At 31.4% G+C, this 15,065-nt stretch overlaps 2 protein-coding genes and 1 long non-coding RNA gene across 5 annotated transcripts; all 3 read right to left on the reverse strand.

Annotated features, from left to right (window-relative positions):
- Positions 1 to 1,303: 1,303 nt before the first annotated feature.
- AT5G56960 (basic helix-loop-helix (bHLH) DNA-binding family protein) lies at positions 1,304 to 4,532 on the reverse strand (the record flags this gene model as incomplete). Of its 2 annotated transcripts, NM_001345225.1 has the most annotated exons (8): positions 1,358 to 1,683; positions 2,110 to 2,493; positions 2,618 to 3,307; positions 3,444 to 3,509; positions 3,595 to 3,609; positions 3,727 to 3,832; positions 3,935 to 4,063; positions 4,204 to 4,532. In NM_001345225.1, the coding sequence occupies 8 exons, from the start codon at positions 4,323 to 4,325 to the stop codon at positions 1,618 to 1,620; spliced, it is 1,578 nt and encodes a 525-aa protein (NP_001330357.1). In that variant the 3' UTR covers positions 1,358 to 1,617. The 2 variants fall into 2 exon arrangements, with proteins under 2 accessions (NP_200506.1, NP_001330357.1); NM_125078.2 differs by lacking the exons at positions 3,444 to 3,509; positions 3,595 to 3,609; positions 4,204 to 4,532 and having other exon boundaries at positions 1,304 to 1,683; positions 3,935 to 4,089.
- On the reverse strand, positions 4,448 to 4,754 carry AT5G08675. The gene has a single exon (NR_143096.1). It is a non-coding gene; the product is annotated as an other RNA (long non-coding RNA).
- Positions 4,755 to 7,753: 2,999 nt separating this feature from the next.
- Positions 7,754 to 11,207, reverse strand: CKX3 (cytokinin oxidase 3). Of its 2 annotated transcripts, NM_125079.3 has the most exons (5): positions 10,551 to 11,207; positions 8,973 to 9,100; positions 8,627 to 8,887; positions 8,257 to 8,525; positions 7,754 to 8,162 (listed from the first exon to the last, which is right to left on the reverse strand). In NM_125079.3, exons 1-5 carry the CDS (start codon positions 11,158 to 11,160, stop codon positions 7,859 to 7,861), a joined length of 1,572 nt encoding a protein of 523 aa, NP_200507.1. In that variant the 5' UTR covers positions 11,161 to 11,207; the 3' UTR covers positions 7,754 to 7,858. The 2 variants fall into 2 exon arrangements, with proteins under 2 accessions (NP_200507.1, NP_001331716.1); NM_001345226.1 differs by lacking the exon at positions 7,754 to 8,162 and having other exon boundaries at positions 8,163 to 8,525; positions 10,551 to 11,199.
- Positions 11,208 to 15,065: the final 3,858 nt, after the last annotated feature.

Here is a 15,065-nt window from a genome sequence, read left to right on the forward strand (position 1 = left end):
GTATACTATATGATACAATGTTTGAAGACATTTTAACTAAGCTTTTGAATTTGTCACTTTTTCCATAGAAAACAGTCAACATTCTTTTCCTCTTAAGTGTCTAGAAGCATAATCTTCAAAAGTTCCACGTGTTTAAGTGTTAATATAGTCTTTAAAATTAATGCAGGGTATAATATCATGAAAATGTTAGTTTAATAGCCTAATTAGGAATAAGTAGCTTTACGAGTTAGTACAGGAGAAGGTTTTCTCAAACGTACGTTCTTCCGTAATCTTAAATCGGGTCAAAAATGGCGTCTTCCGAAATTTTCAGTTCTGAATTTTCTACAATTTGCCCCAACTTTTTATTTTGGGATGGAGTATTTCACATAGTTTATCATTAACTAAAAAATATAAAATAAATAATAAAGTATAATAGAAATAGGAGAAATTGAAAATTTTAGACTAATATTTAAGAGATTATGTGTATAAGTGTATATTTATAATTGGACAAAACCTAAATTATAATAATAATAAAAAAATTCTTTTTTTGAGAAACCTTTAAAATATCTCACCAATAAAAATGGCCTTAGATCCACACTCGTTTTGTTGAAATTAAGCCTTGTCTTATTTTTTAATCGGTTGTCTCGAGAGACATCCATGATTTTAAATACAAATAATGTTTTCTATACATATTAATAAAGTTATATATCGGATATTTAATACTCCTTTCGTAGCATTTTACTTGCGGTTTAAAACTATCATTTTTCAAAACAAAAAATACGTTGATTTTTCATGAAATAAATAAATTTGTAATATTTCATGTAAAATCGATATATAGTGAATGACCGTACGTTGGAATTAACCACGTTTCTAAAAAGGGAAATGATTTGAATGTGGAAGGTAACTACTAGGTAAGTTCATTAATTAATGTAACCATTAATATATTGTTTGGCAAAAACCCATCGCTGTCTCCAAGCTCTTGAATATTCATTTTCTTTTCATCTATAGATATCCTTGTCGTTTGGTTTTCCATTTAGCGAGAAAAGTTCAGTCAATATAGGCGACAAAAGAAATTTAAACTTAGCCACATAAACTTAGGAAAATAGTATATATTTCGTGACATAAACTTTAAATATTTATTGCAGGATAACTTGTATCAAGTTTAGTAATTATCTCTAATACAACTTGAAGTGTCGTATGGAGAAAAAGTACAAATATTGAATGCCAAATTATACGACCCATCAATCACAAAACTCTCAAGAAATTTAAACAAATACAGGACAACAATTTTGCATTTCAAAGAAAAAAGTAACATTTTGTAATAGAGTGATGATGTCCCAAAGACAAGTTTTTATAAATGACAGATATTGCTTATTACAAATTTACGGTAATAGCTAAAAACTGAATAAAAACAAACGGTCAATATTGATTCAAGAAATATGACGAACGGCTGAAAAATTCCACAGTAATAAGAACCATCGACAACGATAGGAGCCGCCACACGTCATAGTAAAAAATAGACTGTCCATAAATAATTTAATCTTTCGATCATTAAAAATGAATTTGTAAGCGTAAAAGAGGAATAGAAATTTAATAATTACTATATAGTATATAGTTACGAAATAGTCAAACTTGTTGTCAGTGAGCCAAGTCAGCAACAACCCTTCTGACTGCTTCTTGGAAGGCTGATTCGTCCCATTCACCCTACAAAAAATCAGTTAATAATTCCGTAAGTTTTATTCGATAAACTTTTTATAGTCAAGAGTCAAGACCAAACTAGTGGTTATCTACTTATCTTATCAAATAATTATGTATAATACTCTATCAAATTAATTTATGTGGAAGAGAGATTCTCGACCTTTAAAAAGTGTATATGTATATATGTGAATATATAAATTCACTACTAAACTCTAACCAATCAATGCGATGCATTCAATAAAACCCCACTAAATTGTTAAATTTAAAATGTAGCAATCATAGCAAATTTCCTTTTTTGGTATATTTTACTGTATATTATATCATCACATACTGTATATGCCAACTTTTCCTAATCAATAAATCACAAATAAATGTCAAATAATATGTTTCCTTAACAGAAACCAAATTAATATAATCAAGATGATACTTTACCTCAATCTTGAGCCTTAAGCTGATCACAAGAACAATTGAAGTATCCCCCTCTGCTCTAGCTAGAGTTCGAGCTTCGATTGACACTAAGCTCACATTGTTGATTTGCTTCAAGAATTCGAGAAGTCTTATCATCAAATCATCAACCCTAATGATGTCTCCCCTTAGAACAACTCGTAGATCCAAAGTCCTCTCTCTAGATGTTGATTCAGGTATATGTCTTATACGAACGTTAAACCTCTCTTCGGGTCGTAAATCATTTTCAATCTCTCTTTCTCCTGCTAGCTTTGCCTCTACCTCCCGATTTCTCTCTAGTAGTTTCGAAATCTCACCTTGCAAAGAAGATAGTTGCTCTCTTGCAATGGAGAGGACCGATGCTTTATCTTTCTGTTCAAAAAATTTAGTCATTACATTAGCTCAAATATACATTAGAAGAAGAAACTTATCAAATTTTGAAAACATTAATTAACAGAAATCATAGTATATACATGAAAAAAAAAATCTCACATACCTTAGTTCCGGGAGGAAGGAGAGATCTCAATGCTTGAAAGCTCTCATTAAGCTTCTCTCGCCGTTTCCTCTCCGATATCATATGTTGCAGTTGCGTTGCGCTTGGCCCGCTAGTATAACGTCCACCCCCTCCACTTCCACCGCTTCCCTCGCCGTGTGTAGTAGCGTTTTCCCTAGTAAAACGCTCTCTCTGGTTAATGTTAAGCCTATTGTAGAAGGACATCGCTCTTGTCATCATACTTTGCTTCCGAACACTCGGAAGCGGGGCTCTACCGCGGTCACTAATCATGGAGTAATATCTCTTAAAAGCGGTGGCTCTTCCTTTACGCTGCGGCGAGGAAGAAGTTGACGGAGGACTTGATGGCCCCGTTAAAACCGCTAAGATTGCTTGCGTCATTGCTTCTTCCTCACGTTGACGGTTACGGAATAAAGGCTCTTGATGCTGTGGATGGATCATATTGATCGGAGCTAGCGGTGGAAGTACCGGAACGTTAACGGCCTCAGTCGTCGTTGAAGGTTTAGGGATGAGTGGGAACAAAAGAGAGGAATATTCGGAGATGTTGTTGGGACTAAGAGAAGAAGACGATGAAGAGGGATAATGAGGTGGCCGGAGATAATCGGAGTTTGCCGGAGAAGACTTTCTATTGAAATCTTCAGGGAACCATTCTCGAAGACTTGCTTCAATTTTCATCTGTTCTTGAGTCAATGACACATTAGAGACCATTATATAAAGATTTTAGAGAAAGACAAAGACATATATTTTAAAATCTTCAAGTAATTAATAAATGCATATGGTTTTATAAAATTGACAAAAAAAAGATTCATACATTTGTAGTATCATACGTCATTCCGAGTTCGATCTCGCCGCTCCGGCAACCCATGAATATCACCGTCTGATCCATAACACATTTAAAACATTAAATTTTACATATATTAGTGACATTTTGTTGAAATATTATGAAGATGAAAATAATGTACCTGAATCCTGGCTTCCTGCGACCAGTAATGAAAATAGATGAAGAATTGATTGTTAGTGAATATCATAGTAAGAAAAAATAATTTGAAATAAAAATGGTGTTGTAGTAATGCTTCTAACTAACAATATATGACCTGATAGAAGAGACGTTGTGTGTCGTTAAAAGCAAGTCTTTGACTCTCTTGTGGTCGAATTTCTACGTATGGAAGATTGTTCATGAACGCCATGCTTGGCACATGCCTAAAATTATAACATTTTTGATTATATATTTTCTTGTTACTAAAACATAAATATTGGTAAATATAAATTGCATATACGACTCAAATTGATGAACAAGTTTACCCATTTTGGAGCGGGATAACGGATTGGCGATACTCATGGAACAAGCTCCTAGCTAAACTTCCAGAAGAAGAAGACGAAGAAGGTTCTTCAGAAGCTTCATTGTAATATCCATCCATTGATATTAAATAGCTGCAGCTCAAAATCAAATGCATCATGAGATTAATAAAAAAAAAACATTTACATTAGAGAGATTGAACATGTTACATATATGTGGTGCATGTAATGTGTATAGATGTAAAGGTCGAGAACGAGGAAGATATGATTATTACTTAGAAGGTCGAGGAAAATAGTAAGACCAAAGACAAACGTAAACACATCCAAAAGATTGAGCTAGCGACCGGATTAACTGGTTCCGGGTATTGGGATCATCCGTTAAGAAGAATGCATCCATGTAAGAAGATCACGCGTGTGGCTTTTTTCCAAACACAACAGAAGATTTTGAGAATTGAAGATGAAGAATAAGAGGAGATGATTAAAGCTTCATTGCTGTATTAAGCCAGAGAGAGAGGGAGAGATGGAGGGAGGGAAAATTATTCGTTCCATATTTTTGTTTTCTTATTTCAAAAAATAAAGGAAAATATTAAAGTGGAGAAAAGTAGAGAGAAGAAGGAGCCCAAAAGAAAGAGAATGAGAGAGAGATTTCAGAAAGAGAGAGTCAAAGTCAAATGGTACAAAGGTTTGAAAGACGGTCAAGAGAGGATGGCAAATTCAATTATTCTCTTATTTTGATCAACCTATCAAATAATCTTATTATCAACCTATAAAAAAACTATGTAATGTTGTTTGAGTTAGTAAAAGAATATTTGGGAAGGATTATATCTAATAATTGATTTTGTTAATTCATCATTCATCTCTTGCTATAGTAGTTTTGTAATAAAAAAAAGTCCAAGAAAAAGTTTTGTTTCTATTTTGACTCTTATTAAATCCACCATGAATAAATAATATCCATGTCAACAATGGTGGCCTAAACGACGTCGCGGGATTTCTTTAATTATCGATAAGTACTGATTGTTATTTATCAATGGCCATTGAAATTGAAAAGGATCGTAACAGAGTATAATAACTATTTGTCGATTGTTGAAGAATCTTTACTACTATTACCACAAAAAGTATAATCATGTGATTTTATGTCATTAGCCATTCTCGCACTTTCCTGCTTCTTTATATATATATATATATATATATATATATATATATATATATATATATATATATATATTCCAATAATCCTTGTTACATGCATCGCCTCTAGAAAAAAAAACTTCTTAGATATTTTAATACTAATATTATGTTTCCTGCCCAGAATATACATACAATCCTACCTAATATAATATAGCCAAAATCCACAAGCTTCTAGAACTTGCAACTGTTTTTCTCAAGTATATGGTACTTGTTGATAAACATCCATTTTTACTATAATTGCAGAAATTCAAAACATGATTCAGACGGGACTGTTATTCGGAATTTACTATTTCAATGTTAATTTTAATTTATCCGGGAAGGAGATATGTCCAGCAAAAATCAAATCTTGGTTTGGAACAAAAAAACACGATATGAGTCATATGACGACTAGACTATTATATATAATTTATTTATTTTATTGTTATAACTTCAAACAGTGAAAAGAAAAAAAAAATGTAACAAGTTAGGCATCTCGACTCCTTATGATGAAGAAAACATCAAGAAATTTCTGATCTATTTTCTTCGTACATAAGGAAATAATTTTATCTTTCAAAAATAAATTGAAAATGAAAACATTGATTAGTATGTGACTCAACAAGAAAAAAACGTATTCGTACGTACGTGTGGACCATAACGATTAGAAATTAATCGGGAGCAAGTAATTGGATTTATATTTATTGTTATACATATCATTTTTGTTTTATGTTTATTTTTTTGGCGTGTGGTACCATATCATTTGCGATTTTATCGATTAATCATGTGTACATAAGGAAAAAACAGTAACTGGTGGAACGCTTTCACAACCACATTTGATTGAACGAATAATATTCGATCGTACAAATTTAAGAGTTTGCCCGACCACAAAATGCTTTGAAGCAAGTTGTATCAATTAATTGAAAGCATTTCTCTTGACGAGTAAATTAAATGCATGTTTCTTTCGTCATATGACGACAAGACTCGTTAAATCTCATGCACTTGGACTTTGAGACAACAATGTGAACCAAAATTAATGATATTTTTTCCTAAAAATAGTTTTCATGATAATTTTCTTAATTAATAATTATAATTTTGTTTTGCTTAATATTCGACCTGCATCTGCATGTAGTCTCGTAAATTAATGTTAGTGATCTCTCTACGTATAAACATAATAATGACATCGCGCATTAGACCGTTCGACGGTAGCGGTGTTCTTATTTTTTCTTAGTCGATTTAAGAACATTCAGCATTATAAATTTATAATAAACTATATCTAATTTATTATAACATAAAAAATGAAATAAGACGTTTTTTGTATTTAAATTCTTGCATGAGAAAATCAGTTGGAAATATTAAGAACGGTCAACTCCTATTGACTATGAGTCAATGCCGCATTGCGGCAAAATTGCCACTTGCTTTGCTTTCTTTCGTTTTGCATTTCTGATAACGAACAGCGTGTCGGTTGTGTTCAAAAACAGCACGTAGTGGTAATATGAGGCCCAGAGTTCGACGATTAATATTTGGGCTGAACATTAGAGGCCTATGAACTGACATTTCCAAAATGATATCACATGAAAAATTGAAACATCTATTTCTAAACATCTTTCCTTTTTTTTTTCATCATCTCTAAACATCTTTCCTAAACAAACGAAGTAAGTAAAATCTTATTGAAATGTTTTTTCACCACACAAAAACAAAATTAGCTTTTTTTGTTATAATTTTCACATTTAATTTAATTTTAATTTATATTGATATTAAATAAATATAAAATGATACAAATAAATTTTGGGATGGTATTTTACACGAATATACAAAGGAATCTCATGATTATATTTTTAGTAATGATACAATGAGATTTTGCGTTATAAAATAATTGTTCCAACTTTTTCACATAATATACAGTTTAGATTACACTATTTAAATATTCGGTACTTAGACACTTTCTATTAAAAATTAGGTTGGAGATTCCTTCGGATCACAAAGCTAGCGGCTGCAACTTTCATCATATGCTTTCCACTTTTCACGACGTTTTTGTCGTTTTCTTGATTTTACTTTATTTAATGTAGTAGTTTATACGGGTTATATTAGTCAATATAATCAAGAATATGCACTAATGAATTCATTTTTGACATTAATGAAAAATATTCTAAAAATATACAAGTTATGTAAATGTGGATTAATCCCTTAATCTTAACACAAAACAATTGAGACAAAAAAAATCGATAATTATTAATCTTACCACAAAATATCAGATGTCTAGAAAATCAGAGTTTTTGAAAAAGAAATCTGATTCTAATCCAACCAATTATACGTGGACTGCGTTCGACCAAGATCTTCAAAGTACATAAAAATATATATTAAAAATTAAGCCAAAAATAAAAACAGAAAGGAGGCAAGAAGTGTGGATGTCTCCTTCTTTCCCGCAGACTGTAACAAAAAGGTTTGGGGACATTTCTTGGACATAATTATTCCCTATTTCTTTAATTAAATATATTATATATTTATAGATATGTCAACATTTTCTTCACAAAAAGATAGTTTTCACATTTAGACTTACTTTCAAATCTTATGATCATGTCCTTTACTTTCCTATCAATTTCCATTTTCTTAATAACATTATTCTTTAATTTCGTGTTCTTAATTATAGCCAAAAATCTCCAATTCACGTGAAATTGTGGTATATACTTTTCTGTCAAAAATTGATATAACAAAGAAAGGAATATTTACAAAGTGGTGAGAACGACTAACAATAGGATTAATTATCGTCTAACTCGAGTTTATTTTTTGAAATATATTTTGTCCCGGTGATAATATCATTTTGGGATCATATTTATATTTTCTCTCTACGAAAATATTCCACCTCGGACCAAAATGTCTAACCCATCCTTCTTGTGATGAATGATAAGGAAGATATTGTATAACCCCCATATTAGCATCCTCACAAAACTTCAGTATTTCCATGTTTTCTTGATCAAAAGCCTCCCAATTGTCAAAACCCGCGGATCTTAAAAACCCTACCGCATAAAATACATCTTCCTCGGGTATAGCGGCAGACATCCGATCATTCCACCTAAAAACGCCGCATAAAATTAGCTTGTAAGAATATTTCGGATTCCAAAACGAAAATGTAGATAGTAAATTTTGCAATATCGAGTTAAACTTACTTGTTGCGATTCATAGGATAAACAAGAACAGGACCGCTAGTGATGTTATTTCTTAGGATAATACCCTTAAAAACACCATCATCAAATTTGGAGATTTGAGTTTTTGGTACGAAGAGATTAAGCCATGGATGTGGAACATCCCATTGGCCTTTGGATTTCAGGTTTAGCTCTCCGGTTCGAACTCGGTTTAGGAAATCCATATACGTCACATCTTTCTCGTACATAAACCCTCTTACATGGTTTAAACTATCGCTTAACTCCTCCATTTCCTGCATAAGTTAAATAACTAAAGTAAATTAATATAATTGAATAATGCATAAAGATCTCCCAATTATACATGTATGATTTATGATTGTATGTATGTACGGACCTCGTTGACTGTGTATTGAGAAGTTTCGTCGTAATACTTGACGACTTCAAGGCAGTAGATGACACGATGTCGTTTGACCATTGAGGCGATCCTCAAGTGATCGGACGGTGGATAATACGTGGATCTCCAGTTATCCGGTGGGCCATGGTCCACCATAATGGAACCTTCTAAGAAATCTACACCGTCCGTTTTCGATATCACTCGTTCTTGATCTCTTGTGAATTCGGAGAAATCTATGTATAGAAACCTTAACCACTTGGCCTACAAAAATCCAAAAATGCATATATGTTCATTCATAAATTTCATAGAATTTTCTGTAGTTGCATAATTTACAAATTTAACATACCCTTTTCGGAGCTACTTCAAGTTTAATTCTGGCTCTTGTTATAATGCCGAATTGACCCAAACCTCCTAACACCGCGAAGAAAAGATCCGAGTTCATGTCCTTGGAACAAGTTGCAATCTCTCCTTTTCCTATAAAATAAAATTTGACCCCATTAGGAAAAGTTTAGTAAGTAAACTATTTCAACAAACTTGGACCGTTATGTAAGAATATACAAAGACTAACACAATTAATTGATACAACAATGCAACGAGTTTGAAATAAAACTATTCTCTTCTGTACTTGTTTTGAGCCTAGAGTGCTAAAGTCGGTATCATTAAATTATGTTTATCTCCTAACCAAAAAATGGAACTTGAAAGTCTTCGTAATCTAACTACACTTGAGACCAACAGTGTAATGTATATGGATGCATATGTGGACATAATGGATACAGCTATAATAAGAAAATTGACTGTTACTTAATCCATTACACCTGGTTAGGACCAAACGTTATGAACTTTTGAGTTTTGTCCTTACGCCACAAGAAACCTCGTGTAAAATCATGGGCGTGGGACCATTTTTTTTTTGGTTGTTTTTTTTTAGTCTATGAATGGAGGCAGCGGACAAAGCGGTCTAATTTATCTGCGGTTTAGTCCATTTCATTTTTGAGGCGGACAATAAACCGTTGCGCACCATGTTTATTTGTATGTAAAAACGGTATGGAATTGGTCCGCTGCGGTTTTCTTCTATTTTTTTTACCCCAAACCACTGCGGAATATAATTGATGAATGGTAAATAAAAAACGGTCTGATCTATTGACGGTTGTGTCCGCCCCAACCGCCGTAACCATTCAAACCCTTAATTGTCTGTTTGTTCACCGGGTTATATGAACAGTTTTATAATATATGACCATGTAAATTTCGCAGAAATTTGACTTCGAATCCACGAAATTTGCATAATTTGAGTAAGAAATATAGAACATAATTATTCAAAAAAAAAAGTTTAGTTGGTTAAACGTGTAATATACTAATGTGTTACTAAATAAATCGCGTTTTAACAAAACTATATACTATTTTTTTTAATAAACTAACAAAACTACACGTAATGTATACTACCAAAATTTCTTTGTTTCACGATTTTAATGATGAAATAATCTGTTGTTAAAACACCAAGAATATTGATTAATCTTCTATTGCTAGATCGACCTTTGCATTAATATCAAGTTTATAATCTTAGACCAACCACCAATTTTGCTTATCAAAAAATAAAAAAACCAATATTTTTTTAATGCGTCTACGTTTACAACCACCTATTTTTACCTAGTCCGTATCTTCTTTCTAATCTTAAGACCAAAAAAGGTGATTAGATTGATGTGTGAAAAGAAGAAAAGCTATCAACAAGTTCGAGAAATAAATAAACAGAGACAAACAATACAAACAAACAATAGCATAACCAAAAATGGCCGCGCAGATCTAAAATGAAAAAGACGAAAAAACTTCGAAAAACGTACGAAGTTCTTTGTTGTCTATCAGAAACGTACGAAGTTAAAATCACTATTACTGTTTTTTTTAATCTCTGTGTGAAAAAGATCGTGGTACGTACCAGTAATAACATCCATCTCTAGAACATTAGTGATCTGTGGACCGTACCGAAACGTTTGTCCACTAATTCCGCCGTTTGATAACGTCCCACCGACTGTTAAATACAAATAATCCGTCCAAGAAACCGGCGTTAACCCTAACTCCAAAGTTTTATTCAACACCTCAATCCATAGCCACGCAGCGTCCACGTCAACATATAAACAGGTCCTAGACACCTTGATACCTCGATCCCGGTTTACCATGGACCGCATGTTGACCACAACTCCGTCTTTAGCCGAGGCTTGGCCACGGTGGCTGTGTCCGTGACCACGAGCGGCTAAAGGAAAAGACAGTTGAGAGTCAAAAGAGAGTTTTATGAGATCTGTGATGTCTTCAACGGAGGAAGGGATTAAGACGGCGGAAGGGAAGATTTTGGTGACGTGGCCGAAATCTGTGGCGGCTGATTCGACGGAGGAGGAGGAGGAGGTGAGTTTTCCGGCGAATTCGTTGTGTGAAAGGATATTCCATGGTTGTGGTGATGTGTTGGTTGTGATCGGAGTTGAGAGAGTAATGATGATTACTATTGTTATTGCTATAAGACGAACTTGTGAACGAAGATTATAACTCGCCATTTTTTTTGAGAAATAAGTCTTTTTATTTTATGAATAGCTTGATTCTTATCAATGAAGAGTAGTAGCTGTATATATATAGACACGCATGCAGACACATGTATTGTACGGATTTTTTGTTTTTTGTTTGTGTAAAAAAAAATGAAAAATCAGTGAGCAAGCTAGTATCTTCTCTGTATATAACTAGTAACTACTAATTATTGAAGAGTTTAGATTATTTGAAACAAATTATTTTGTTTTAACTAAATTTTATTTTCTGTATATTCCTATAATAAAAAAATTCAGTTGACCCGAGTAAAGTAGATAGCTGATATAATAATTATACAATTCCGTATTTAAAAGAGTATGTATGATATAAGTTCTGTATGACACGATACGCGTTCATGTTTTTGTTAATTTATTACAAAAATTTACAATGAATGATCAAAGTCACGTGAGAATCTAATTAGCAAACCACTGGTTTCAAACTTTCAATAGACCACAAAAGCAATAGTTGTAACTGTCTGAACACGCACGGTGTCGCTCACTAGTTAAATGGTTCTGCATAAATATTCCACGGTCCATTTTGTACATTACTACATTAATAGTTTCTGTAGTATTGTAGTAATTTCTCATATTGTGACTCAAAGAGGTTTTGCAGTTGAGGTTAAGCAAAAAAAAATGTAGCTTCTTTTGATATTCAGATTATGCAGTTTGGATCCTATGAATAGATATCCATGTTAATGTTTCACAAACTATATAGAGTAATCAAATGTATATAAGTCTATCAATATTATAGATGAAACTAATTAATTGATTAACTGATATAATAGCTAAAACTAACATAATGTTGTAATGTATCATCATTCCCACCACCACCATAATCATCACTGTAACCGTGATTAGTTGTGAAATAGCAAAAAAAAAAAATGAGCATGTACCATAATCATCATGGGGATTGGAGATTGGCCTTAGATCACCATATACGATATTTCCCCACGGACAATAAATCTTGACCCTTGGATTGATCACACTTATATTAGAACTTGGCTAGGTTTTTTGTGAGAGTTAAACTTGACTCGAATTCTTCCATCTGCATGTAAATAAGAGTAAATGATGTTTTTAAAATAATAACAAGAAGAAATTTGAGTTTACAATTTTTTAAATAATTTCTGGGTTTATCTAATCAAAAACTTAATACACATATAGTATGTAAACTTCAACAACATCAGCTAGTTTTATTTTCTTCTTCCTACCTGTTGAATATATTTTACGATCTTGTTGTAAACAATCGGACCTATAATACTTTACATATATTAATGTTCTTTTTGAAGAATATTTCTCATTAATATCCCTACTAGATGATGTTTCCTTGTCACAATTAGGTCATCATCAAAAGAATCTACAAGATCTGCTTCTTCTGAGGTCTGAATAATTTATTTAATTTCCTTCCTCGCGACTATCGAAAAGTGCCGATAATTCTAATAAATTAACAATCGTAGGCCAAACTTTGTAGATTCGTAATTAATCATTGTGCCGTAAATAAACGATAAAAAGCAAGACATGGAATATCCTCAAGATTTTGTTCTGTTTGCTTCTTTTGCCACATGTTAACTTGTTGTCGCTGCAATTTTTTTTTATCTTTTACTAATGAATTGAACTTAAGCAATTATAAAAAAAAAACACTCCAATTCCATTTGCTATAACAAAAATTAGAATTTAGACAGAATATTATTAAGCAACTGGAATTTAACTCGTGGTATACCACAGGGCAAATATTTTATTTTTATAAATAATATTATTAAATTTTAAGATTTTAGTTTAATATTAAAATTATATAATTTATATTAATATTATAATTAAAAAATTTGGTGATGATAAAATAATAAAATAAATATTGAATCTGTGTTTCTAAAACAGTCCTGCTATATTTCATATCAATCCAAATCCGTCATGCTATATTTTTCGTCTCATGATATTTTTTTTTTTATAAGTTTAAATATTAGTTGTGGAATTAATTTTGATTATGATTTTATACCGAAAAAGTTATGGACTATTAATTCTATGGAATATTCAAACCAAAATAAAGAATGTTTTTAGGTGCACATATAATTGGGTTTGCTCATTTTCCGGGATCGTAAATGTATTTTTTGGTTTGTTTCACATTTGTTTTAATTTATTGCCGAAATTTAATACAAATAATTCAAATAGTTCAAATTTTGGTTGTTTTAAGATTTAGTAAATATTGTAGGTAAAATAAGGAAAAGTTAAATTATTGTGTTTTGCGTGACATATGGGATTGCCATATATTTAGAATCTTTTTGGTTTGTTACACAATTAATTGTCGTATAAAAATTCAAACCATTAATTAAAAAAAATCAAATAATTTAAATCCATTGGCAGCCATTGTAAATAAGTTCTAACTTTAAGATTTATTTCATAAAATGGATATAAAAATGTATATGTAGATCCTACAAATAAATCTATTATCTAACTATAAAAATTCACGTCCAAAAAAATACATCATAGCCAGGCCTGATCATAGGTATAAAATTAGGGGGATTTAGCAATTCTAAAATTAATCTATTATCTAACAAAATTGGATATTTATAATTTAACAAAAAAAAAAAAAAAAAAAAATTGATATTCATAAACTACTATTATAGAAAATAATTTATTCTTTTGCCAAATCCTTCTTTCTGATTGAATGAATAATTTTATGGATTAAATGTTGTATGTATAAGATAAACAATAAGACGTTGTACCCGGACAGCAAAACCGTGCTAAACGCACGTGTAGTTGTCATTTTCCCATCTTTATAACTTCATGTCGCGAAAAATAATAATTTAAGAACGATAACTTGAGAAAATAGAGTATAGACTATGAACAAAACGACCATTGATTAACGGTGCTAAACAAAGTATTTATAAATAAAAATGACATTCATTATGACCCCCCAATAAGGTGGCCCCGTAATTGGAACTTGACAATTTAGAAGATCTTCACTCGATTGTTTTTCTTTTTATTGTCAGCGACCTTTACTTCAGTTTTATTATCTTAAAACAAACTAAAGATTTGCCCAAAAAAAAAAAACTAAAGATAAAAAGACAAATCATTAAAATTTGGTTGAGCTGTATACGTTTGTAATAATGGAACTGGATTGGAGAGAAAATCAAAAAGAAGGAATTAGTTTACATGTATATGTATAAATGTTTATTTTTTCTTTTAAATATAATTTAATATTAGATTCAAAAGAAAAAAGGAATTAGGGTAATGATTTCAATTCGTGGGCACATTTTGTTATATTCGTATCTCTTTGTATTTAATTAAATAAGTACTACTATTTGAGTTGTCTTAAACCTTTATTTGGCCATGCATCATCATGCTCCATATATGTTCCCTTCGTTTATATTATTATCCATTCATCATTATAAGATTCAAGACGCATGTGCGCCGCACCTCATAAGTAATGTACTTTTCTTGATAAATGGGTTGGCGAAAGATATGGATTCTCATAATTGGCAAATTTTATTGCGATCTAAGTAAATTTAGAGCTTCCTTTAGGAGGTTTAACTTCTTTCGGGCTTGAGCAAAAAAAATCATTTTAACTAGTAGTATTGGTTGTGAAACTTTTGGGTCTGATATATAATTAAGAACTTAGCGTGTGCAAGAAATTAATTTATCGAAATATTAATTAACCAAAAACTTGTTATTATAATAAAAAGATATATGTATTGTGTAGCTATAGAGACACTCTATACAATTACAAGAGACACATATATAGACGATGCATGTTTTCACGTGAGTGAAAATTTCTAGATAAATTGATTGCTGTATGCGTCGTATTATAACATCATTCATTGAATCTTTTGAAATTCGTATCATCTTTAGTATTAATAAGTACTTGCATTAGTAATTTTGAAAGCCAG

The sequence above is a fragment of the Arabidopsis thaliana genome, chromosome 5 (assembly GCF_000001735.4).
Source record: "Arabidopsis thaliana chromosome 5, partial sequence".
Lineage (NCBI taxonomy): Eukaryota > Viridiplantae > Streptophyta > Magnoliopsida > Brassicales > Brassicaceae > Arabidopsis > Arabidopsis thaliana.